Source organism: Xyrauchen texanus, chromosome 18 (assembly GCF_025860055.1).
Source record: "Xyrauchen texanus isolate HMW12.3.18 chromosome 18, RBS_HiC_50CHRs, whole genome shotgun sequence".
Classification (NCBI taxonomy): domain Eukaryota; kingdom Metazoa; phylum Chordata; class Actinopteri; order Cypriniformes; family Catostomidae; genus Xyrauchen; species Xyrauchen texanus.
In genome coordinates, this window is record NC_068293.1 from 31,112,452 (window position 1) to 31,140,281 (window position 27,830).

The 27,830-nt window shown below is 35.6% G+C and overlaps 1 protein-coding gene across 6 annotated transcripts in view; it reads left to right on the plus strand.

Annotated features, from left to right (window-relative positions):
• The window catches only part of LOC127658732 (lysine-specific demethylase 6A-like), a 98,639-nt gene that overhangs the window by 27,345 nt on the left and 43,464 nt on the right, over positions 1–27,830 (plus strand). For 2 of the 6 annotated variants that reach the window (XM_052148184.1, XM_052148186.1), the window contains exons 5-7: positions 10,515–10,573; positions 14,714–14,758; positions 21,686–21,806. In XM_052148184.1, coding sequence (XP_052004144.1) covers positions 10,515–10,573; positions 14,714–14,758; positions 21,686–21,806 — 225 coding nt within the window. Of the gene's footprint in view, positions 1–10,514; positions 10,574–14,713; positions 14,759–21,685; positions 21,807–22,963; positions 22,986–26,441; positions 26,501–27,830 lie in introns of those variants that run through there. The other 4 variants (XM_052148185.1, XM_052148187.1, XM_052148190.1 and 1 more) reach the window with 3 other exon arrangements.

Consider the following 27,830-nt stretch of genomic DNA (forward strand, 5'->3'; position numbering starts at 1 on the left):
CTGTTTCATCATTTGTTGTTCTGCATCAAGCTTTTTCAGCGCTGGTGTCACAAATCAGCATTCTGAAGATGTTCAATTTGCAAAGAGGACTTAATGTTACTTACATATTATTCTAGAATTGTTTTCACCTGGCAAAGTTTAATTTTTTCCCTACCTTTTTGCTCTGGTGTGCAGACAATAATTACAGAAGTTAAATGATGAATCATTTGAAAATCAACTAATCCCGAAGAAGTCCTGTAAACCATAGCGTTCGCTACCTCATGGAAAGTGAACCTGCCCGGGCAGAATTATGATTTTCCGTTGATATAAGAATAGGCCTACTATGTTGCAGGCAGTGATAGAGATTTTTGTTCTACTTTAATGTCATTTTATCATTTGAAGATGTATGTATTGTGCTGTTTTGGCTCATAGCTCACTGTGCACTTTATTCCCTGCTAATCTGAGATTTTGTTTGACGCATCCATGGCAATAAACGTTCTTTATTCCCGACTCCCAACAAATAACACAATAACCGTGCATAAACTCTTGCAGTTAACTGAATATTACAAAAGTTTACCGTGCACATACTTAAGCTGCGTTCACACTGCCAGCGACACGCAGTAACAAAACTACCTCATCTCATTCATTTTTGGTGGTTAATCCGTCCTTGTTTGTGGATGTCCTAATGTGGATACTAAATTAGCATTTTTCAGAGAGGTCAATAAAATATTCAAGTTATATGCTGGTTGCATTTGAGGGCAAACTTTTTTTTTTTATTGATTCTTTAAAATAGGAATATCAATCACAGGGCCCTGAATCTTATCAAATCAAAACCGTATCACGGCAGACTTTGAAGTATTGGAAAATATCAGATCACAGGTCAAGATAATTGATATAAGATTGTATCATGATGAAATATCTGTTTTACACCCCAATTGCATTTATATTTGTTAATTTATATTTTCATGGGAGTTTGGAGCTAACCTCTGTTGACCGCATGCATTAGAGTGCATCTCTTCCGGACAATAGCTGCTCGGGATGTCATCCGGGGTGCGGCTTAGTGTCGTTTTAGTTCAACATAATTACTCAGAAATGATAAAAGGAAAAGATACCTATTATCTACCTACTTGCTGGCTAGGACAAGTTTTAAGCAAGTGGTGCCCTCTGGTGGTCTGAGCGGCATTTTCCATTACACCATTTTTTTAAATTGATGTAGTTGACATTTCTGTGGAATTGCCCATTATAATATGTTTGTACAGTACGAATTTGTGATGTTCTATTATTTACAGTACAAATCTGTAAAATTTCAGTTCTGTTGCTTCTGTTTAGAAGTGCAAAAAGCTTTTTAGAAGTATACAATAACTTATTTATTTATTTTTTTACTTCAAGCATGCTATGCTATGATATTTAGTTATTTATATATATATATATATATATATATATATATATATATATATATATATATATATTAGGGCTGTCGATTTAACGTGTTAATTCAGTGTGATTTAATTTTATTAAAAATGAAGCATTGCAAGCTTGTAGTACCACCTGTTTACTCCAGAGGGCAGTAATTGAAATTTCAGCTGTGTGGCAATGCGCAGTTTATACCGTGAAGAAAACAACCAGACAGCACAAAACAGATATTCGTTACGTTCTTGCATTCAAAACATTTGGTGGAGTGCAAATTCGAACTAAGGGATCTCAAGATGTGGTCGAAGTATTAAACTGTCTTTAACTTGACACAGTGACCTAAAAATTTTATGTTTATGACGCAATGCACCCAAGACGCTACAAGCATATCTGACGCTTGTTGAAATTGACAGGTCCTTAAACAAGCCCTAATAAATCTTGAACTGATTGACAAATTCACTTGTGAAATGGATTGCTGTGAACTGTATGCCAATGATTGGCTTATTTTCAATAATATGGTAGTAAACAATACATTGTTTTCTAAAGCTGTTTTTTGTATTGTTTATCAATGATTAACTTTTCTGCTACAAGAATGTAAAGCTTTTTAATTATCTGAAGAAACAAATGTGTGTGTGTGTGTGTGTGTGTGTGTGTGTGTGTGTGTGTGTGTGTATATATATATATTATATATATTATATTATTATTATTATTATTATTATTATATTGATGTATATATATATATTATTAGTATTATTATTATATATTGAATTATTGTTATATGAAGGGCTTTCTCAACAAATATTTGTATATAATAAAAAAAAACATTTTAATCGATTGACAGCCCTAATATATATTTTATTTTCTATTTATCTTTCATTGTGGCTCTCTTTAAAATGTTGTTCTATCATGTGTACAATGGAAATTACTTGTTAGAAAAAAAGCTTTTGTGCCTCTTTCTGTGTTTTTAAAACACAATTCCTGAGCAAAACAGTGATCTGGCTTTGGTATCAGCCAAAAGTTATTTGTTAAAATCTGTATTGGCCAAACATTTTCATATTGGTGCATCCCTAGTTTTTTGACCATAGCTTACATAAAGAAAAATTTCCCAGACGGGATACCTGAAAGACGCATGGGGCTTTTCTATCAGCGGCTTGTTTTCTCTGCTTGCCATTTTCAACTTCACACTAACTGATTTAACATAGTTAATTGGACCGATTCTCTCTGTAGAAAGTTGACCCACGTGAATTACAGGTGGAGTTTATCCATTTACAGAGCCACATAGGTGCATTAGTGGGGGTTGTAACTGTACATGTCTATTTGATGCTTTGTTTTCTTCACAAAACATAACATAAACTGTAGATGAGCCACGGTTGAAAAGGAGAGAGGTCAGGAGTGAGTAGGCAGCTGGCTTGAAGAATAGATCCAGTCAGGTCAGGTTTCGGAGTATTTATTGTACATCCGAGCATGTATTTATGGCAGTTTGTGAGTGTGTGTGTGATTTCTAAAGGGAAAGACAAAGGAATACAAGGTTTATGTTCCCAATACTCAAAGCACCTCAACATTTGCAAATGTTAATTAAACTAGGAGACTCGCAGGCAATAAACTTAGGTAAACTAATCTAAACTGTGCATGAAGCTACTATTTACATGTACCACAATCCCAAAAAATGCATATCTGAAACAACTAAATATCTAATCAGGGAATCTAACAATGACAGTGCTGAAGGCTAGCTAAATCTTCAAATATGTAAATAATGCAATTTAATATGTATCTAACATGAACATGCATGAAAATGAGAAGTGCATTTAGAAACTGCACAAGTGCCATTAATAAGACCTGTGAGGGTGTCCTGATTGGCCTGAGATTAAGGGGGTGGAGCTGGGTTCTGCCAGGGAAATGAAGGGACTAAGAGGGACATTGCACTTGCTCTGAGGATTCAGCACATAAACAAAGGAAAACATCCACCCCAAAATTTGTTTTGCAAATTTTGTTAGTAAGAGAGCTCATGGGGGATCAGGTAGGCCTGGGTGAGCCTTGTGTACCTTCTGTCCTTCACTTGTACATCAGCAACCCTAAAACGACCATCCTTGCTGGGATAGAGGGAAATTTACTTTACCCACTGGCCACAGGGATCAAGGAAGCTGGGGATCAAGAATTAAAACAACAGTGTCAAGTTGGAGGTTAGGATTGTCAGTGCGCCACTTCTGTCTAGACTGAAGAGAGGGAAGGTAATTTCTAAGCAAAAGAGATAACTTTACTATGGCGCCATTGACTGTGCACCTCCGAGTCTGGATACATTACCAGGGGTAGGGAAGCATAATTTCGCCACATGAATAACAGGATAGGGTTCACAGGGTCAGGGTCGGCAATGTCAGATGAGACCTAGCCTAAAGGCTTCAGTTTCAATCATTTACATTTATGCATTTGGCAGACACTTTTATCCAAAGCGACTTACAGTGCACTTATTACAGGGACAATCCCCCTGGAGCAACCGGGATTGGACAGCTGATGTTTCCGGACCAACTCACAACCCCTCAGGATCCAGTACCATCTCCTTAACTTAGCAAAAAGCCTCTAGCCCAGGATGTTGTAGGTGGTCATCACAATCCTTATTTATACTGTAAGCTTTGTGATTGGATGGACAGGGTTCAGGACAACTGGATGAATGTCATCAGGGGGTAGATCACTGCTTTGCCGTAACTTTTCGCCTACTAGAATGAGCCCAGATGCTGAATGAGCCCAGATGCTGGGTCTAATTCCGGAGCAAGGGATAGTAGACGGCTTGAAGGTAGAAGGGGCTTTTGGGTCTGAAGGGGCTAAATCATTCCCAAAGGAATGCACCTGTACTTGTCTTAGGGTGGCCATCTCTGCATCACTGTAGTTTTCTGCTGATGGGGGCTTTGCCTCCCCATGAAGGGATGCGGCGTTGCAGTCGAGGATCAGGGATGGAAGGGCGTTGACTGAGGTATACGGTACCACAGAAAATGGGCTTACACTGCACAACATGGTCATCAGACTGATCTATAGCAGGGCTAGTGTGCCACAGCTCATGGGATTGGAACAGGAAGGCAGGTCCTTGGTTCCACCTGTGAAGCCTACTAATATCAGCCAGTAGCTTTCCTTTTGTTAGGTTGTCCACTGGCTTGTTCTGAGAATTCACATGGCACCACTCCTGGCCTTCAGTGAGCTCCTGAATCTGACCGTAGGGTCATTGCTGGCCCATTGTATGCTTTCAAAGCCACCAGAGGAGAGGGTAGTGCGTAAGCTGTAAAGAAGGTCTCTGACATCCACCAGTGTAGGGAGACTTTGCAGGAAGTAATCCACATAGAAGCATTTGTGTATGGAATGGGTAATTCATTCTTCTGCTTGTGCATCTTTGATGATCTTCAAGAGGGTGTAAATGGCACAGCAATGGCTTGAGGTCATGCCAAAAGAGAGAGCCTGCCATTTATACAAAGTTTGAGGAGATCTGCTGTCCAGATCGCACAAGAGGAAGTTGCTGAGAGGTCTATCCTGAGGTAACGGGCGCACCAGGTTGAACATTGATTTATTGTCTCCACTTATTGCAATCTTGTGCTGTCTAATATGGAAAAAAACTCCAAGGAGGGAAGGCCCAAGGGTTGGTCCAGGAAGCAACTGTGAGTTCGAACGAACAATCAAATAAAATGCGGTCTTTACCATTATGATGCACAATGTGGTGAGGTGTGTGTGTGTATGTATATATATATATATATAAATTCAATATAAAAGTAGATCTCTGCATCATTGACACACGGAGGGGTAATCATTCGCATGCGAGCAAAAGCAAGCCAGAGACGAATATGTAAATGTATTTTTTATTTGTGCAATTTAGAAATGTTGAAGTCCCTTCGTGCCTGTTTGTTAATCTAACTAGCTAGTATTTATTTTTCATTAGTACATTAATTTATTATTATTTAAGACTAGCATACTGACCTAACCATGGTAATGAGGAGCCTTTCCTTCTGTGTAATATGTGTATAAATATGTAATATTAGGTAACAAACGGGATAATAATGGGCTCATATAAGTAAATATGCTCTTCAATTTTTGAAAGGGGGAGAGAATCTTCCTGTAGATTTTGTTGTTGACATCAACAAAAATAATGTCACTTGATGCATGTCCTTGTACTGGAAAACCATGAACAAAACTATACAACATAAAAGGAAATGCAACCCAGGATACATTAAATACAGGTTTTATTTAATCTATGGCAGGTCGACACTTGATTTCCAATGTAAAATCTGTCCTGAAGCAAAACCAGTTGAGGACCACTGAGATAAAGTAAATGTTAACTGTTAATAATCATAGGACATTACTTCAAAAGCTCACACAGCTGATGTTATTTTTCATTTAGTAGTTCATTTAACATGCTATGATAACATGTAAACTAACATGCTTTAGTTATATAATATAATATGTTATAGTTATATGATATTTTTTTTAATCATGTTTATAATTCTGTTTATTATAATTCTGTTAGCTTTCTTATTTTTTCTATTTATTTTCAAAAGGGAGACTTTTTTTTTACACATATGTACCAAGAGTGGACGCCGCATCATTCTTAAAAAGTGTAACGCATACTTCAATGAAATGAATGGTTTCAAGTTCCAGTTATAATAGTGTTTGCTCAAAAATAAATAAATTAATAAAATAACCCTTCTGTTTTCACTAGTAATAGTAATTGTATAATACCATATACCGTGAAACCGTGATATTTTCTGAGACTGTTATCATACAGTGAAAATCTCATACCGTTGCAAACCTAGTCCGCAGTAATATGAGCTTAATTACCTGGCACCGTTAAAAAAATACATGCCTTTTTCTTCAGTTTCTACGGAGCCCCCGAAGTGACCTGTGCAAAAAAAAAATCTAAGAGAATTTCGCGTGCGCACGAGAAACTTTCGCGTGCGACGAGATACTTCAGCGTCGCGCACGAAACTTTCGCGTCGCACGAGACTACTCGCGTCGCGACGAAACTTTCGCGTCGCACGGCAACTATCAGCGTCGCGCGAGATACTTTCGGCGTCGCACGAGAACTTCAGCGTGCGCACGAGAAACTATCGGCGTCGCACGAGATACTTCAGCGTCGCACGCGTTACAGTTTCCGGTGTGTGTATAGCTCTTTTCGATTGCGTCATTGCCATCATTCATTTACTCAAAGATACTGAGAGCATGGATGCGCATGAATTTATAGAGATATATTTTAAACTTGGCCTTCAATACAAAGACATTACTGTCTATGACATTTGTAATACTGTCATGGCTGAGACACGCTTTGATCTGCCAAAGGACACTAATCAAGCAATAGACTTGTACTTGTACTTGCATTTAACACGAGAACTACGGAATTATATAACTAGCCTACTAGAATGGCCATAGTGGTCATTCTGACCGTTAGACTGTACCAAATGTCATGTCATATTTACATTCGAAACTTCTATTGAGGTTTTAGAATGAAGCTTCTAATGTCTGTCGTCATATTTTATATCGTCATCACCCTAAAAATGTATTGAATAAAATAGAATAATATGGATCAAATGGAGCGTAAGCGAACGCAGATAGTCCTACATAATACTGATCTTTTTTGTAATATATAATAGTGCTAGACTATACACAAACATAGGCCTATATATATTATATATTAGCTGCTAGACTGCCCCGGAGGAAGGTGCGTGCCTCGCTTTGTGTACAGCAAGTTTTTTCACTGGAATCAAAATCCATGAATAAATGAATCTGTTATATTAATAATAAACACCAGGACACGAAATTTTAATTCTAATGAATGTGAAAATGTATTAGTTCATCGACAACCACATAACTTGCTATTGTAGCTGATTGATACAAATTTGATTATTTATATTCTATTATTTTCTTTGTAAAATAAAAACAAATCAATGCAATAGCTTATAAAAACATCACCAATGTGTATTTCAATGCATAGTAAAAACATTAGACATGTATGAATCACATATAGGCCAAACCCAAAATGGCCAAAACAGTTAATAAAGAATATGAACATTACGCTAAACTGTGGGAAAACTGATTTAGAAAGCAATATTTGTTTTACTGTGAGCAAAAATATCATGCTGTAAAACTATAATGAAAATATTATGCTGTAAAATCATTATGAACGAATTCTCCTAAAAGTGGGCTCACTTGAACAAAAAAGGGGGCCCCCATTTTAGGAGAATAATTTAATATAAATAATCAAATTTGTATCTGTAATCAGCTACAATAGCAAGTTCTGTGGTTGTCGATGAACTAATACATTTTCACATTCATTAGAATTAAAATTTCGTGTCCTGGTGTTTATTATTAATATAACAGATTCATTTATTCATGGATTTTGATTCCAGTGGCGGCTGCATAGGATTGTTTCCAATTTCCAATAAATCCAGAGCGTTGTAAAGTCCAAAAGTCAACATGTTTTGAAAAAGGATAGATGTAATAATTTCCAAAATTCACAACATGTTTTTATCTAACGAAATATTCGCCTCAATCCATGTTTGTTGGCGTTTAGACTTTCAAAACCCTTTTCACTGTGGTGGAAAAAACTTGCTGTACACAAAGCGAGGCACGCACCTTCCGGGCAGTCTAGCAGCTAATATATAATATATACTATAGGCCTATGTATTTATATAGTCTAGCACTATTATATATTACAAAAAAGATCGTATTATGTAGGACTATCTGCGTTCAGCTTGGCGTCCATTTGATCCATATTATTCTATTTTATTCAATACATTTTTAGGGTGATGACGATATAAAATATGACGACAGACATTAGAAGCTTCATTCTAAAACCTCAATAGAAGTTTCGAATGTAAATATGACATGACATTTGGTACAGTCTAACGGTCAGAATGACCACTATGGCCATTCTAGTAGTTATATAATTCCGGTAGTTCTCGTGTTAAATGCAAGTACAAGTACAAGTCTATTGCTTGATTAGTGTCCTTTGGCAGATCAAAGCGTGTCTCAGCCATGACAGTATTACAAATGTCATAGACAGTAATGTCTTTGTATTGAAGGCCAAGTTTAAAATATATCTCTATAAATTCATGCGCATCCATGCTCTCAGTATCTTTGAGTAAATGAATGATGGCAATGACGCAATCGGAAAAGAGCTATACACACACGGAAACTGTAACGCGTGCGCGACGCGAAGTATCTCGTGCGACGCGATAGTTCTCGTCGCGACGCTGAGTATCTCGTGCGACGCGAAAGTTTCTCGTGCGCCGCGAAGTTTCTCGTGCGCGACGCGATAGTTTCTCGTGCGACGCTGAGATACTCGTGCGCACGCGAAAGTATCTCGTCGCGACGCCATAGTTCGCGTGCGCGCGCGATAGTTTCTCGTGCGACGCTGAAGTTCTCGTGCGCACGCGATAGTTTCTCGTGCGACGCGAAAGTTTCGTGCGACGCCGAAAGTATCTCGTCGCGACGCTGATAGTCTCGTGCGCACGCGAAAGTTTCGTCGCGCGACGCGAAAGTTCTCGTCGCGACGCGATAGTTTCTCGTGCGCACGCGAAATTCTCTTAGATTTTTTTTGCACAGGTCACTTCGGGGGCTCCGTATGTTTCATTACCGTGGTTGAGAATAAAAGATGAATGTATTATCCAGCCCTTAGTGACAGTTCAATCAGGGAGATGTTTTGATATGAAAACGAAAAGACATAACGTTTGTAGTGTGGTCCTGAAAAGCTGTGATTTGTCACGCTTGTTACCAAAGACTCATTTGGCATGTAATTCAAGTATTTGTCGCTTTTAATTGTTTGTATTGAACACCAAAGAAATGATTTGCTTGGCATTTTGTGGCTAGTTTAAACTTGCAGCTGTTTTGCTGTTGTTACTCCACTAGGGTTGGTTTTGCTTGTTTATTCTTGGAAGCCATTTCATCTCATCTTAAATGTTATTCGCGACTTGGTTTTTCACTATTTCATATTGTGCTGTTTGGTCATTGAAGCAGAATCTGTATTTGAAACAAAATAATAATACATGTAGCATCACAGCAGTTGTCAGATAACATGAAGTCACTTGTGTAATCATTCCACACATAAGATAATTTACAGCCAAGGTATTTTAGATAGCTGAGCAACTACTTAATATATTTTAGGCTTATACTTTTTAAGCATTTTTAGACACATTGTGTCAATTTATTTCACTAGATATATCTCAGGAAGTGTATGCCTTGCACATCATTAAGTCCACTGAAATCTAGAGTGCAGTTCTGAGTCTACGTACTGTAGGTGTGTGGCATTTATTGCAGGTGAAGAACTGCATCAAATCTTATTTGGCCTTCAAAGTATTCAAACATTTGTATCAAAATTGATTTTGAGACACTTAACGTCTTATTTACACTTATTCATCCACATATATGCTACGTCATGAGCTGCTAGTTTTCAATACACAGAACTGTACTTTCATGTGTTCTGTAGTGTGAAGTCCTGATCTTTCCGGATTACTTCCAAAATTCCAATTATTTTTATTTTCTTATTCACTATCTACATTTCTTCATCATCTGAGCAACTCACTCAAACAAAGGTGACTGTGGCTCATATGATGTATGAGTTTCCAATAGTTACCTGCATTTCTATACCAATAAATGCAGTAATTTACAACTTGAGCTTTTTAAATTTAGCCATTTGTTTCATTTACTGGCCATGTCATATAGTGACAGTGCATTTGTGGGAAAGACAAGCCGCAGTGGCTTTCAGTTTGAGTCACAGATTTCCTCTGTGCACAGAGATAAGAGTAAGGGTAAGTCTTGATAATGGTTTCATTGATCCATATTCTCTTGCACGCTCCGTTATGTAAATATAACCTTTTGTGGTTGCGAGAGCTGAAGATTTTTTTCATCTCAATATTTTAAACACCTGCTCAATAGCCACAGGAGCTTAAGTTCCCTGCTGAGTGCTGATGTGTCAGGCCTGCCATGAGGGTGAAACTTCATCTTTACTGATGCTTAAGCAGGTTTCCATTGATACACAGAGTGATTAGAAAGTAGGAGCTTGGAATTTTACGTGCCCACTAGCACGGTTACCATTGCAAGAAAGTGCTTAATTCAGATGATGAATTCATGATCTGTTTTCTCTCTGTTTTTTTCAGAATACTGCCTTTTTATATGGCCTTGGCTTGGTTTACTTCCATTACAATGCTTTTCAGTGGTAAGTATAAAATTACAGTTTGTGTTCTGTGATGTATTTGTTCTCATGCATACCATCAGGTTTATTTAATTTGTCATCTATAACAACGTAGATTGTTGAAATATCATTACTAACAGTGTTTTTCATTACTAAGTGTTTGTCATTAACTTTTTCTTTCATGAATTTCATTTTATGCTTTCTTATCTGACAGAATCATTAGAAATATTGTATGTTGTCCTATTTTCTTACAGCAAATTTACACTTAATTGACTGGGTACTACTTTTTCGCTAATGATACTGTTTGTGTGCCATTTAGCCTTGAGTCCTTATCAGGGTGTCTGCGGGTCATTAAAACGTATTATAAGGTATTAAATCAATTTGGTGAAAATAAAGGCCAATAAAAAATGTATTAGGTATTAAAGGTATTACAAATGTTTTGTTTGAACATTTCCCTCCTTGCGACATAAGGTTGAAAGAAAACCTTATGAATGATCACCTTCCATGCCTTGTATAAAGTAGAGAATAGAGTAGGTGCGTGGTTTTCTTTTGTGCGTGTGCGCGTTCAGTGTACATGGGCACAGATCATGTGAGTACTGCTTCAGTTCTTGAGATATTCCCCATTCATTTTCTCCATTATTTCAACTGGGCGATTACGTGAGAGAAGACGCATTTCAGTAAGTTTTACCAGAGCTGCAATTATTGCCTTTGATATTGTAATCGCAATTATTAATGTCTATTAAAAGATGAAATTACCATGATGTCACAAAGTAGACAACCACATGGTTCTTCAGAATAACCGATTTCAATGGTGGACATGAGCTGCACTCCAGTTTTTTTTTTTTTATTATTATTAAAAAAATATTGTAATGTTTGTTAATGTTAGGCCTAATCAAAGTTATTTTAAAGGGATATCTGTGGTATAGAAGAAATGTATGTTGGTTCTTTCTGAGCTATTGACAAAACCAATTTTCTTGATTCAGTATGCCTGTGTGACATGTAACCTTTGATAAATACACATCCCCACACGTTTAACAAAACTCTAAAGCCTGACAAAGGTGGTATAAAATCAAAAACTACCATCAGACGTGAAATTATTGGTCCACGTACAGTAAATATGACATTTTATATTCAAATATAGTAACTGCAATAATTCTGTTAAAAAATGCGATTCTTGAGCCAAACTTTTTTTTAAAATAGTCTCACTGATGAAAAATAATAGCAGCGTGGGGCCAATGGGTCTTATTAGAGCAGACGTGATGATGATTCGTGAAATATGCCATTCTTTATGTTTTCTACAACTCCAAAACAAGCTTAGAACAGTTCAATTACTTTGCGGCTTTATGCAAATAAAATTCACGTTGGCCTACTTATTAACACAAAAGTAGAAGAAAGTTAAAGTGTTAGTAGTTAGAAGTTAAAGTGAAGCAAATACTTCTGATATATAATACTAATGTTATATAAAACGCATCTAATCCTCAAAATAATAATAATTCAATGTATATTATAATAATAAACTTGACTGAGATCCACAATGATAATTTTATTAATAATATAATAAAATAATATTCAGATGGATTCCAAAAAAATTTTGTGAAGTTGTACTGTAGTTCTTGCATATCCTGTTAATTCACCAAAAATGTTTTAGTAAACCTATATGTTGGTAATTACTGCTTTACATTAAGCTGACTGTGTTGCTGTATTGGTGCAAATAAATAAAAAAAGCGACCGCTTTATTGCGGGCTGAAGTTATGTGGTGTCTCAGAACAGTGGTATAGCACCGTTCATTCAGGTTGAACGAAGATATTTGCCAGCTTTTTCCAAACAATGTTCCCTGATATAGCAAAAATATAGCTAAGATAAAGCCAAAGTTTCAAGTGTGGCATGATGGCATTCATTTGATTTGGTCTTGTTCAAGGAGAAGCTTTTTGGAAGGGTTAATAACACATGTCCATTTGTGCTCCTGTTTGACAAGAGCCTCAATAATTGCACTTAAACAAATGTTTATATAAGATTTCTTTAGTGATATCCAGTTGAGGTACCTAGGGTATAGTAATGAACAAAAGTATAAGTAATTAACTTTAATAACTACTATAGATGTCTACATAAAATTACACAGCAGTCTTACAGTCAAACCATCTCTTTACTCTCGCATTAGCTACATGTAATTTTACATGTGCTTCTGTTGTTAAAGACAGTGCTAGCTGTCATTTTCTGTAGCTGAACAAAAGTATTGTTTTTGATTTTAGGCTGTATATCTGGGCCTGTGTAAAGTAGGACTGCAAAAGTAATCGAGATTTAATGAAACATTGAAATCATAAAATGGCCTTGTGTGATCATTAAACCACAAAATGTTGTGATTTTATGTGCAGTCTTCGTTGAAGACAACACAATTTGAATGAAACAGGATTGAGACCCTTTTGCTAAAATGGACCCAGAAGATATATTTTTGTTCACATAGCAATGTTTTTCAAAATAACTGCAATATTAAATATTATTATTTTTTTATTTTTTTTTGAGTCCTGGTATAATTATTATTTTTTTTGCTGCTGTATGCTGTGGTTTCAGGTTCTGGTTCAGAAAATGGTTTGGTGGGAAATCTGACCTTTCAAACACAGGAGTAAACATGGCATGGTTAATGTTACTAATTTGCTTATTTAGTGACCAAGAAATGGTGCAGAGTCTTATTTCTAATTAATTTTATGCCATAACATTCTTTGATTTAATCTTATAACTGTCTATTTCCATGTTTAAAATAGATTTGTATTTCAGATATTTAATGTGGACTCTGAAACCAATGTTACACATGGACCCAATGATTTAAATGATAGAATTCAGACCATGTTTAATTAGGGGTCAACCAATGTTTTTATTCTTCTGGACAGATACCAATAACGAATATTGGTAATCAAGGAGACCGAGAGCTGATATACATTTGCAGTAAAAATGACAATTTTGGTTTAAATAATTACACTAACAAACTCTAACACAAACATATTTTAAATGCTTATGAACATGTGTTTAATGAAATACTGCAAAACAGAACATCTCAATATTATCTTTTGAAAAATACTTTGCCATTCTTTTTATTTTCAAAAATGTATTTTGAACTGTAAATAAATAAAAATAATGAACAAAACGGCTCATAACAGAATGTTAATAATTAATGTGATAACAGATGAGAATCAACGTTATTGGTGTTGACACTCTTCTTCGTGTAACTTGCTGGCTAGCCTGTTTAGTCGAGTGCAAAAATTTGATATTGAAAGATTTAATGGTAGCAAAGCTGAGGTTACATTTGCTGAACTGAACCGAACCGATGTTCGCCATCTACCTCTATCAATGCCATCATCAGCTATAACATGTAAAAACACCATCTCATTCAGGTGAGTACTCCGTTAAATCAGTCCTTATCTCTGCCGCCCATCTGTGCATGCTGTATTTCTCTGTTACGGTCTGCTGTCATTGAAATAACAACATCTGTAGCTCTACTATGCGGCACCTCATGTTGTGCGGGGGGAGTGAGGCAACGCTTGTGGAGAGTGAAAGGGCATTAATGAAGCATCTTTGGCAATTAGATCAGACTAAATAATGTTCCGATAATTCGAAAAATGATAAATATAGGCTCTGATTATAGGCTGATAATCGTTGACAACTATGCTTAATGGATGGCTATAACATTGGATTTACGTTGTTTTATTGGATACATTTCTTGAATTTGTTTTTTTTATTTATTTTTGTTGAATGAAGTTGTCTGTACTTAATAGTAAATTAGATTATCAAGCCTATTAGATATTGAGGATTCACAAGAGTTCAATACATTTTACCGTAGCTTTGTTCAGAATTTTAATTAACACTAGCCTTTTTTTCTTATTAGACGTCTGCTCTTAAAAATCATGTGAAAAGCATCACATTTCCTTCATGTTCATGAATCTTTAGTCCACAGATATTTCATAGCTTTAGTTTCACAACAAGTGAAAAGTACATAAATTATTAAATATATATATTTTTTTTATTTAAAATTTGAGAGTATTTATTGGAAAATAGTAATGACTTGGCATACATGGTGATATACGTACACAAACACGCGCATGCATGCATATACACAGATGTATTGGTGGTTTTGATATTTACTACTGGAGGTTCCCTCTTTCCTTGTCTTAGGGCAGTGCAGCGCACCCCCCCAGATGCCCATTCTGGACAGAGAAGGTAGGCATACCATGTTGCTTTTGAAAGGGTATGCCTCAGTCATGCTCTGTAGAAATGCTGAGCTCACTCAAGCTGCAAAAATCTTTTCATTAACTGAAACAATTTTTATATGTATATTGCCGTTGGTATGAATTGCACAATTGGTGTCAATGTGCTCAATTCCCATCTAGTTTAAATGAACATTCTGGGTTAAATGCAACTTGAGCTTTGCTGACATCTTCTGTGGCTTGCAGTCAGTTACCACAAAGAAAATAAATGTGTAATAATTATATAATTTTAAATTAATTGTATTGAAGGGTTTAAAATCTTGAAATTCTTTTAAAATGTTCATTTGATGTATAAAGTATTCTAAATGGTCCTTTCGGCATCTAAAAAGTAGGCCTACTTTACAGTAAGTTTGGTCACATGGCTCCCCTTATTTCAAGCTTGTTAGGTTAAACGATGTTATAACTAAACGAATGTATAAAAGTGTGCAATTTGAAATTTGGCTGACGATTAATTTTCAAACTAATTATTGCGATTATGACAATTGTCTGTTGTAGGGCTATGGCGATTGTCATTTAAATTGTCGTTGCCGTCTTTCATGATTGTCATTTAAATTGTCATATTTCATATATAACATCAAAGATATAAATCAATTAATAAAATAGGGATATAATATTTCCTTTTTAAGGCTTTAAAAACTTGTAAATGACTAGGGCTGTGTATTGATACAGATTTCCTGATTTGATTCCGATTCACAAGCTTTCTATTAAATATCGATTCATTTGGGTTTATTTCAATATAATGCATTTTAACTTTGAATATTAGGAAAATATTAATTAAAAAATTTGTATTACTTTTTCATAATTTGTCACATTTTGGCTTTTTAAAAATGAACAAATGTATTAAATCAATAAATAGGATATTATTTTGGTTATTTATTGCATAATTTGTAGTGTTTACATTAACTTGTTGAACACTGTAAAAAAAAAAAACGGCAGTTCTGTAAACGGCGTGCATGCTAACGAGAGAGGACTGGAATGGCTTTATCTCATCAGTGTGATGCATGTTTTTTTTTTAGTTGTTTTTGATCAACAACTGACCGTAAAGAACAGAAAGTGTATTAAAAGGGACCATATTCAATGGCAAATTGGTTGCGTGGATCTTGTCTAGGACACACACGAAACAACTTTTACTCTCAACGCGCTGTGAAAGGATCTCTGCTTAACACTTTATGACTAAGCTACACAATTTCTGGTGAGTGAAAGTAAACATTTACTTGCCAGTTGCCAACTACTGTATAATCACTTTAGTTGCTTAGTGAAAAATTTGTCTCATTGTAGCAGAGGGTTGTGCATAGAGTGAAAGATTGATCTTGGGATTTAAGAATCGATATCGAGATTGTTCAAATGAAGATCACGATTAATCGGAAAAACAATATTTTTACCCACCTCTATAAATGACATGGAAAAATTATTTTTTAAATATAAAATATTTAAAATACTTAAATTATGTCTCTTTTTGGTAAATTTTATATTTTGGCAGGTTTAGATTTTAACACCTTTTTTTTTTTTTTTTTGGAACTTCTGAATTTTATATTTTTTATTTCTTTAAAAAATACTATACTATCTATATTATTATTTGTCTTTTTTTTTCAGATTTATATAATATAATGCAATAGTAAATATTTCTGTCCTAAGTTATTCACTTTCACACAGTTTGTAATGTTCTTTGACAAACCCACAAGCCCTTATTTCTCATGAAGCAAAACCTTTTTTGATTTAATTAAATTATTTTATCACTCCAGAGAAATAAAGCGTGCATCTCCTCCTCTGTGTCATTATGATCTCACAATGACCAGAAACATTTGCCAGTACACAATCATTTTAAGTGAAGCCGGAGCACTTTGCATTCACTATCAAAGTTTATATTTCTTTTTTTATGTTTTTGCCTGAGTTTGGCACGAGTCTGCTAATGTTGTGTGCATCAGATTATGTGAGAGAAGCAGTTCACCCACTCTTCCGGACAGGAGCTGCTTGTTGACATCCATGATGCAGCTCAGAGATCAACTGACTGACACACAAACATGCTGTTGACATCATTAAGCCTAAATATTCGCTTGAAATTCCCTTTTTTGGTCATTGTAAATGTGATTGGAATTTGAAGTGCACAATAATCAGTTAATCAAATAACTGCGATCATGCGATTATTTAATAATCAGGAAAGGCTAGTATTAATTTTGTCAGCTATTTATTTAATTTAGTCAAATGTCATTTTTAGTTTTTATCATATTTAGTCAACCTTGTCCTGTTTTTTTTTTTTTTTAAGTTTTGGTTTACTAAATCTTAGTCAAGGAGATCCCTCAGTATTTTAGTCTAGTTTTAGTCAAAGAAAACAGTTGACATTTTTGTCACATTTAGACATAGTGCAACACTTGGATTTCTTGATGTTGCATCAAAGTTAAAATCATAGCAATGATTTACTTAACACAAACCCTGAGTATCCAGAAAAGAGAACACTACACAATAAAAACTAGGTGGTATTATTCTCACAATGTAAGTAATTTATGCAGGCATATTACTGCAGACACCTTTTTTGAGGTATGTTTTTGTTGGCAATTAGTTTTATAACATATTCAAATACATTTTAATGGTAATTTGAAGGACAAATAAACACAGCATTGTCAACAAATTCATACCATATACATAAGTAATTGGTCTATACTCAATCCTACATTACCTTTGCCACTCATTTTCAGCTCCTTCACAATTTGTTGTGTAAACCTGTTATCTTAATGAGTTCGGTTTAGCTATAAAACACAGCCTACATAATGTAACACCACCGCCATGTCTTAATATAGCTTAAGTTGTCTAATATAGTTGTAACTAGTTATCTTAATATAGCTTAAAAAAACCAACAACCTAACATTTCCACCAAGACGTTAACCTTCAATTTCTTTTTGGTTAGCATTCATATCATCTTCTCTTTCTCACATGTCCAACTGTTGTTGTCGTTATTTAATGAATGTTAGCTTTCTGTAAACTACTTGAAAGGTACTCCTCACTGTGCTTTCTTAGTCCTGATGTGCTGCGTGCAGCACAAGAATGGAAACTGCTGCTCATGCCATCCAGTGAACCGAATATCTGGATTGTAATTTAGAGAAAAAAAAATTGCCGCAGGACTGACACAGGGAGAGAGAGAAAGCGCTTACTGGGACCACAAGAACAGGTATTTTTCTATGCAGAAAGGATGCAAAAGCGACTAATAAATATAATCACAATGTAAATTGTGACACCAACTTAAGCAGCTGAAGAGAAGTCAGGTGGCTGCTCCTGGGTTTTATTGCCTGCTAAATGCAACCTCTGTCAGTGTGACATATACACAGATTTTTTTTGACAAGGTGTGACTTTATTTACCGAACATTTGGTGCTTTTATTTGTCTCTGCTGTGCAAGTTAAGCTGGTCTAGGAGAAATTATTTTAACAGTGGAAAAAGTTGCACACTTTATCTTTAACAGATATAATGGTTAGGTCTACTTATAGTAAATAATAATAATAAACTTTTGAAACAGTGGGTATTTTAAAATGTATTCCAGTGCAGCCTTTTACCTTGTATACCATTGCTTGTGCATTACTGTAAATGCACTATTTGTTTGTTTTTACATTTGGACATACAGGTAAAATATTTTCAATCACTGTGCAATTGCATGTTCTTACATGTTTGTTGCTAATGAGGTTATATTCCTCCACCTCTTGATTCTAGAGCAAGAAACTTAGATGAACTGCTTGCCATTTTCATGTTTTCTCTTTTTCTCGCCCACTCAGCATTTAGAATTTTCCCTTCAGAGGCCCATTGAATAAATTTACCTACATGTCTGATGTTGAGAAACACAGAAACGAGCACTCAGAGATTTTAGCGGCATGTAAAAAACCTCTAAGAATTTGCAACTTTAAATTCACCCTCTTTAAAACACCACCTCTACAGGCATCAAAGCACTGCTTTTGTAATAAACTCCCTGCCTTCAATACGTTTCTAGAAATTTACTGTTGGACTTCAAATTACCTGCTGAGAGTAATTTTTCTGTCATTATGCATAATTCATAGATCCTTTTTTGTGAAGAATATGATTGTTTTGTGCAATTAAAGGTTATGGTATAACCTAATTATCTTTTGGATATCTGTCAGTTACACTAATGAGCTTTCGTGTCAGGTTATCATGACTTTTTCTTGGAAATACCATTTTCACATTTCTAATTGCAGTTTAACACATGGGTAGAGCCCAAAGACAAATGAATGATTGATGCCCATTGTTTAGTTAACTGGTTTTTGTGACCAATACTTTTGGCAAATCTGTTATCCTGGTGTGTGTGGGTGTGGGTCATAATTAACCCCAAATCGATTTTTAAATTTTTTTTTTATATATATAAATCGCATAAGTTCAAAATTAAGCCTGCATTAAGGACCATTTAAGATATATATTTTTTTTGTCATGACAGTTTTTCAGGACACTGGTGCATATTTTCTTGCCATTTCTCATTACTAGGGATGGGAATCATAAGGAATTTAATGTTTCCAATAATTTAATGCTTCCAGTAATTGTAGTACTTTAATTTATTTTTAATAATTATTTGGAAATGAGAAATGCAATTATTTTTGTATTTATTATCCTCTGCTATCTGTTACAAAATGATGAGATCATTTCAGATTTCTACAAAGAGAAGATGTAACCAATCAGAAATAAATATAATACAATTCTTGTATTTATGTCTCTAAAAAGTCTTCAAACACACCTTTTACAATCAAATTATAGATCCTAACTATATTTTCAATAAAGAAATCTAAACCAACAAGAAATGTGATGGCATATTTAATAAAAAATTTATTTTATAAAATTCCGCTTATTACAACAAAACATGTGGATATTTAATCATACATTGCCAAATGAACAACCAGTCAGTAACTGCACTGCTTGATTTAATGGAGAGACAGGCCATCATTAAATAAGCTGGAAACGTTCCAGAGACAGTTTTCTTTAGACTGTGTTTTGTAGCCTAATGTTGTACTTCAGGCTTGTGAGATTTAAACGGTTCTTATTTAATTTTGAGTTGGACATTCATATATTGCATATCAGTATAAGATTACTTGTATACTGGACTATAAATGGAAGCGCTGTTGGTTTCATGCTGTAGATTCAAAAGAACCGGCTCCTTTCAATAATTATTTCGGGAATTGAACTGTATCGGGAGCGCGTATGTTACGTGCTGTAGATTCCAAAGAGCCGGCTCGAGATCAGGAATTAAATACACTAGTAGAGCTGTGTTTTATACGCTGTAGAGTCATTAGAAGGCAGTGCTGCTGCAGAGATGTGCTGCTGGAAACCCTGTCTGTAGGAGTTCCAGCAGTGTCGGCGTAAAACTGCATGTAAGAGAACCGTTAATGGAACCAAGTCACGAAGATCATACGATTATGGTATTTTGGAAAGAACTGGTTCTTGTTCAGAATTGGTTCTCGGTTCCCAAACCTACTCATTACTGTAACGTGTCCGAACTATTCCCATTGTTTTCAATGATAATTCAAAGTTGTTGTAACAACAGATGCTGTTGTAGAACTTTTTTTTTTTTTAGTAGTTAATGAAAGACAGTAGGGAAGGAGTTCTTCTATGATGCATAAATACTTCAGTTTAAATAATATTTTTTTTTTAACATTGCTATAATGAGAATATTGTAATGTATTTTTTCTGCATTACTATGACAACCAGGATTGGTTTGGGGGTAAAATGTTTGTGGTTTTGTTTACATTTTATTTAAAGACATTGCTTGCTGTTAAGCATTTTGAGGGTGCATTTTAAATGTGATGAGCATATCTATTATATATATTATATTATATTATATTATATTATATTATTATTATTATTATTATTATTTTTTTTTTTTTTTTTTTTGTAGAATGTAAAATATCAGACTGCTCTATTTTCACCAACAATGAACTCAAAGGGCTCTTCAAACAAATCAGATTTTTTTTTTTTTCTTTTTTTTGTATGGGGTCTAATGAACACATACTTAGTAATACTTAGCATATTTAGTAATCCCTTAGATTGCCTATAGGCACATATAGCTGCATCCCAAGTGAGAGTAATTTGATTACAGGGGAAATAAAGCTGCTTTTTTTTGTCATGTATGGTCCATTGGGTAGCTGTCACACTGCAGTGCTTTGCAGAGAGAGCAGAAAAGACTGTTTGGAGGGGAGAAGAGGGAGGGTTTTGGGGCCATTGAGTTCAGTGTACTCAGGAACTCAGGAAAAACACCCTCTCTTTGCCTGTGCAGAGACTGTATAAGCAAAACCCACTGTTGTGAGTGAGCCTATTGTTGCAATCGCTTTGTCAGAGGCGGAGATCATGTTTAATAGTCAAATGTGTGTTTATGACACACTATATTTGAATATCATCTTCCTTACCCACACATCAATATAGACATGTTTCGGCAGGCTCACAGCATGACTGTTTCCATGACAATGATGCTTCTGCTATTTGCAGTTTTTCTTTTTGAAGTTCAGTGCACCATGCAATGTTGCTATTTGTTGCTTTTTGTGCAAATCATAATGTTAATTTGACATTTTAATTCCATAGATTTTTTTTTTTATTATTATTTCAGCTCAATATATAATGTAATCATTCATTTATAATTTGATTACATGCATTTAGGTTAATACTGGTTAAGTAGGATACTTTCTGATCATTTGTCATCAATATTGTTTTTAAACTATGATCCAAATGGCTACATCAGTGTCATCCCATTATAGTTTTGGATTAACTTAATGCTGAATTTCAGTAATGGAATAATACACACATGTTAGATGATTAAGTGTCCTACTTTACCTGTTTCACCCTAAATATTGTTTGGAGAATGTCTTTTCCCTAAGGCTTCTTTTGCTGTTCTGTCTTCCACAGGGCGATAAAGGCGTTTCAGGAAGTCCTTTACATTGACCCCAGCTTTTCAAGAGCCAATGAGATCCATCTGCGACTTGGTCTGATGTTTAAAGTCAACACAGACTATGAGTCAAGCCTGAAGGTATGTCTATTAACGGCTCTCTCTGTATATACCTATGGGTAAACTGAATTTATCAGGGGATTTGTGCATAATTCTGGAGTTGAGAAAAACATTAAAGTATTCATTACTCATGTTTAATAATGCCCATCCATGGGTAGCCTGGGTAGCTCAGCAAGTATTGACGCTGACTACCACCCCTCGAGTCGTGAGTTCGATGGGATGGTAGAGTCACATGGGGTAATCTCCTCCTTGGTCGCGATTAGTGGTTCTCGCTCTCAGTGGGGCTCGTGGTAAGTTGTGTGTGGATCACAGAGAGTAGCATGAGCCTCCACATGCTGGGATTCTCCGCAGTGTCTTGCACAACGAGCCACGTGATAAGATGTGCGATTGACTGTCTCAGAAGCAGAGGCAACTGAGACTTGCCCTGCACCACGTGCCACCACGAGGACCTACTAAGTACTGGGAATTGGGTATTCCAAATTGGTAGAAAGGGGATAAATAAATATATAATGCCCACCCATGTAGGCCATGCCAATGTAGGCCATGCCAATGTCTTGTGTCTATACTTTCTAAATGGTGTGCATTTTAAAGGGATCGTTCACCCAAAAATGAAAATTCTCTCATCATTTACTTGAGTTGGGATGGCATGAGGTTATTACTTTCTTTCTTCCTTCTGCAGATCACAAATTAAGATTCTTAGAAGAACATCTCTGCTCTGTTTGACCTCAAAATGCAAGTGAATGGTGACTAGATCTCAGATCCAAAAAGGACAAAGGCAGCATAAATGTTATCCATATATCCAGTGGTTAAATCCATATCTTCTGAAGCTACATGACTGGTTTGGGTGAGAAACAATATTTAAGTCGTTTTTTTTGTTTGTTTTTTTTACCAGCAATCTCCACCTTTGACCAGCCCCAACCAGTAAGTGGCTGAATGTGATGAAGTTTTGTTTTAGTAAAAAGGATTTAAAAATGTATCTATTTCTCACCTACACCTTTCATATCACTTCAGAAGATATGGATTTAACCACTGGGGTCTTATGAATTACTTTTATTCTGCCTTTATGTCCATTTTGGACCTGAGATCTAGTCACCATTCTCTTACATTGTGAGGACAAACAGAGCAGATATTTTCTTTTAAGAATCTTTGTTTGTGTTTTGCAGAAAAAAGAAAGTCATACACAACTGGGATGGTGTGAGGGTGAGTAAAAGAATGAGATAATTGACATTTAACTATCCCTTTTAAGGTTTATCCCAGCTAGGGTTGCAACGGTATGAGATTTTCACGATATGATAACGATCTCCGAAAATATCACTGTATACGGTATTACACAATTACTATTATTAGAGAAAACAGAAGGGTTATTGTATTTTATCTATTTATTTTTAAGTATGTGTAAAAAAAAAATTTAAAAAAAAAAGTCTCCCTTTTGAAAATAAAATAAATAGAAAAAATTAGAAAGCTAACAGAATTATAAACATGATAAAAAAAATAGCATGTAACTGTAACATGTTATATAACTAAAGCATGTTAGTTTACATGTTATCATAGCATGTTAAATGAACTACTAAATGAAAAATAACATCAGCTGTGTGAGCTTTTAAAGTAATGTCCTATGATTATTAACAGTTAACATATACTGTAGGTGCGTGACCGCACAGCCAGACAGCTCTTGTCTCTACCTTTATCTCAGTGGTCCTCAACTGGTTTTGCTTCAGGACAGACTTTACATTGGAAATCAAGTGTCGACCTGCCATAGATTAAACAAAACCTGTATTTAATGTATGCTGGGTTGCATTTCCTTTTATGTTGTATAGTTTTGTTCATGGTTTTCCAGTACAAGGACATGCATCAAGTGACATTATTTTTGTTGATGTCAAAAATCTACAGGAAGTTGTCTCTCCCCCTTTTAAAAATTGAAGAGCATATTTACTTCTATGAGCCCATTATTATCCAGTTTGTTACCTAATATTACATATTTATACACATATTACACAGAAGAAAAGGCTCCTCATTACCATGGATAGGTCGGTGTGCTAGTCTTGAATAATAGTAATAATAATAATAAATTAATGTATTTATGGAAAATAAATATTAGCTGAAACACATCTTGAAACTTTAACCACAAACTGCCACTGTTGATATAAAATGAGGTCTAATAGATTCTACCTTTTGAGATTATCTCAAATAAAACAGATTTAGTCATTTTGTCAAAATATTTAGGTTACTTTTACAATCTTTTTTTGGCACATAGCACAGTTGCTCTTTTCTTCCTTAGTGCTGTTTGGGATGTCAGGGCTGCTACTGTTGAGAGGTTCAAATTGACAATCCCCGTAACATTTTAAACTAGAATAGTCTCACTAGAATTGAAATTGGTCGCATCAGTTTTGATGTCTGCACTCTGCAAAATATCGAGGGAAGCCCAGTAGTTGAACCCACTCGCCAGTGAGAAGGGCAGATCATTAGTGCGACCTTGTTACACTCGCGAAAGTGCAGATTAAAAGTTTTAGCTGTTTGCGAGATTATCATTAAATTTGCCTCGGCAGTCCTACGTAGTCGATCACTTGTGCGTCCGCCGAAATATTTTCAATGGGAGACCCATGGCGTTGTTCTTTCCTTGTTGTCCGCGACCCAGTCCGAATAGACCAGTTGATAAACCCTGCTTTAACTCACACGCACACTCATGTCAGACCCCCTCGCCTTGCTTCTCTGACAATTTCTCTGCTGCATGTTTGTGTGTGTGATGCAAGTTGACGAGTCTGACAGGCAGACAAGGAGGAAAGGAGATGCGCACACATTGCATCCGGTTGCATTTTTTTCTCAATACCGTAGATAAGCAAATGTACATGGTATGATAACCGTCAATTTTCAAACCGTGATATACTGTGAAACCGGTGTAACGCTGCAACCCTAATCCCAGCTTTGTTCCATAGACTTCAATTGCAAGTGCTTTAGTGTAACAGTCCTTTTCCTTGCTGTTTCACTGAGGAATGAGTCATTTTATTTTCTACAGCAATCAACAGCATGTCACAAAGCTGTCAATTTACTGTGGCTTAACTTTTATTGAAACTGAAATTGTTTGTACATGCACATTTCTGGAAATAATTGTTTTACTATGTTGATTAGCAAGCTTGCAGTTAGCTTTTCTTCCTGTCTATTGGCTTTTATGCTGAATAGTTGAGATCATAGTGCTGCAGGTTGTTGTATTTGTCACCAGTGAGTTTTGACCTTCGTCATGTGACTGCTCCACAGTCTTAAGTGTAAATATATACAGCATAGTCTATTGTGATGAATTTTGTTATTTTTTTTATTTGTTTATAAAAAAAAAATGGAAATCTAATCTATTTTTTGTTTCAGAACAATTTGACAACCTATGTGTCTCTCTCATATTTTGTCCTTTTTTTAAACATCTCTCTTGGAGGCCATCAAGGGCAGGATTTGCAGCTCTACATGCGCTTATAGTGTGAGTGTTTGCATGCTGAGTAGCCATCTGGGCTAAACTGCCTAATAAGGGAAGGCAAAACCTTCTTGTGGAGGATTTGATGAAGCCTTTTGACTTCCTCCTCCTTTCTAAAGTGTCCCTCCTCCTTTGCCTCTACAAATCTCTCCTATATTCTCCTCAAAGGTCTGGAGGACAGATGCAAGATCTCTAAGTTCAGAGCTAATAGAAATAGAGAACATGTGATTGTGTGCAAATTCCCAACAATAGTTTTTTCTCACAGTACATGCTTACTGAGCATTTACTGACTATCTGATGTATGTTGCAAACAAATAATGGCAAGAGTTGGCTGAAATTGCCAGATCTCTTCAAGAGGCCATCTAATTTGCTGGCTTCGGTGCAGTTTTCAGGAGTCATGATACCCAGGTTTTTAACAGACTGCTTGGAAATGAAGTCAAGTTTACAGGCTATGAGCACGTCTGAGTAAGATTTAGTCTTTTGACTTTGCCAAGTTCATCAGAATGATGGTAGTGAAGGATATTAGAGTTTTGTTTGAGACATGCAGTATGTAGCAAATAGGCTTTTACGAGATATCCTTGAGCACAATGATATGTTATGCTTTGTTCTCTATGTCTGCTTGCTGATCTTTTTACTTGTTGATCAGATATTGTCCTCCTGTCTTGTTGGATGGTTTTTAGAAACCATTTCGTTTTTGGAAAAAATGCAAAGTGGCTAAGAGACTACTGTTACTCCATCTGACATGGGTCCCACGGTTATAGAAAACCTTGAAATGTCAAGGAATTAAACAATTGTGATTTCAAGGCTTAGAATAGTCATGGAAATTTATGAAGTGAGTAACAATTTCTGTGTGGCTAATGCAAATGTTTTAGCAGCCAAATATGTCTCTTTACAAATGTAATCTCTGTTAAACGATTTTCTGTCAGACCTTTGCTTTTTTTTTCACTATGGCCTATGCTTATGTAGCAATGAATCTTAGGCTACACTGTGCACCACTGCTTTTCAAGAGGTGAATGCATCAAGCGTTCTCAACCATGCCTTATTCTACAGGGTATTGTGAGCCAGAGCATGTGAGTGATAGAGCACTAATAAGTTTCAAGAGATGCACGTGCAGCATTGTCTGTGCCCCCCTGTGTTGTCCCACTTACGGGAACAAAGCAGCAGGTTGAATGGCAGGAAGCAGTGCTCTCTTTACACTGCCTGCACTCTCCCGCACAGCTTAGTGCTCCTCAAATTGATGCACCGCTTTAACTCTCTGGTAAGTGTTTGTTTTTGGAGATGGAACAAGATTATCATGCTACAGTATCTCTCTGTATTGCACTTTTCTTTTGCATTTGTATTTTTTTTTAATGGCAATATCAAAAGTGATTATATTCATTACATTTACAGAATTGATTGATTGCATATTCTAGTTTGTGCAGTTTGATCATTGCCCTGACTTGTGTGTTGTAAAAATATAAAAGATATATATTCTTGTGTAGTTTTTCATTGAAGCTGCATGTAGAGATGCATGATATATCATTGACCTTGTTGGTAGCTGAATTTCTTTAAAAAGAATATTCTGGGTTCAATACAAGTTGAGATCAATTGACAGCATTTGTGGCATAATACTGATTACCACAAAAATGTATTTTGTCTCATCCCTCCTTTTCTTTAAAAGAAGCAAAAACCTGTATTCAAGTGAGGCCCTTGCAATGGAAGCAAATAGTATTTTATGTTAAAATATTCACTGTTTCAAAAGTATAGACACAAGACATAAAGGATATGTGTGTAAAAATGATTTTAGTGTGATTAAATCACTAACTTTTTCTGTCTAAATTTATAGCCAAATTTACAGCTTCATTACCATGGCGATGTCAACAAACCCTAAAACAACTGTAATGCTCAATTAATACATGAGTTTTAACAGAAGAATTAATGCAAGTGCTTTTATAAAATTATAAGCTCCACATTTTTGTTTAAACCCTCCAAAGATTGGCCACTTAAATTGTCCACATTCATTTCCATTGTAAGTGCCTCACTGTAACTTCGATTTTTGCTTTCTTTTTAAAGAAAAGGAGGCACAAGTCGAAAATATATATATTTTTGTTATCAACGTTATACCACAAATGCCGTCGATTGAGTTTAACTTGTATTGAACCCGAAACATTAATTTAGCTCATTGGAAGCAGATCAGATCAGGCTTTTTTTTACTCTTCCAATGTAAGGCACTAAACAGTTTTTGTAATAAACAGTTATTTATTCATTCTCTTGAAGCATGGAATTTTAACTTTGGAACCCCTACACCCGAGTTTGGAAAACCCCTTTCACGGTAATCAGGCAAACCAAAAATGAACACAGGTCTGTGCCAAAAACACTTGTGTAAAAGCACCCTTGATATCTGCTGGTATGATGCAATGAATAGACTTCCTCTTCTGTTTTCTCCATCTTGTTTTTTCCGATTCACTCCTTGCCTTCCTGTCTCTGTCCTGATTTCCTGCAGATTGCGAGAGCGTACTGCAGGCACATGGTGTGTGTGCATGATGAAAAATGCCTGAATGTAGCGAATGAGTGTGTGTGTGTGTGTGTGAGTGTGAGTGTGAGAGAGA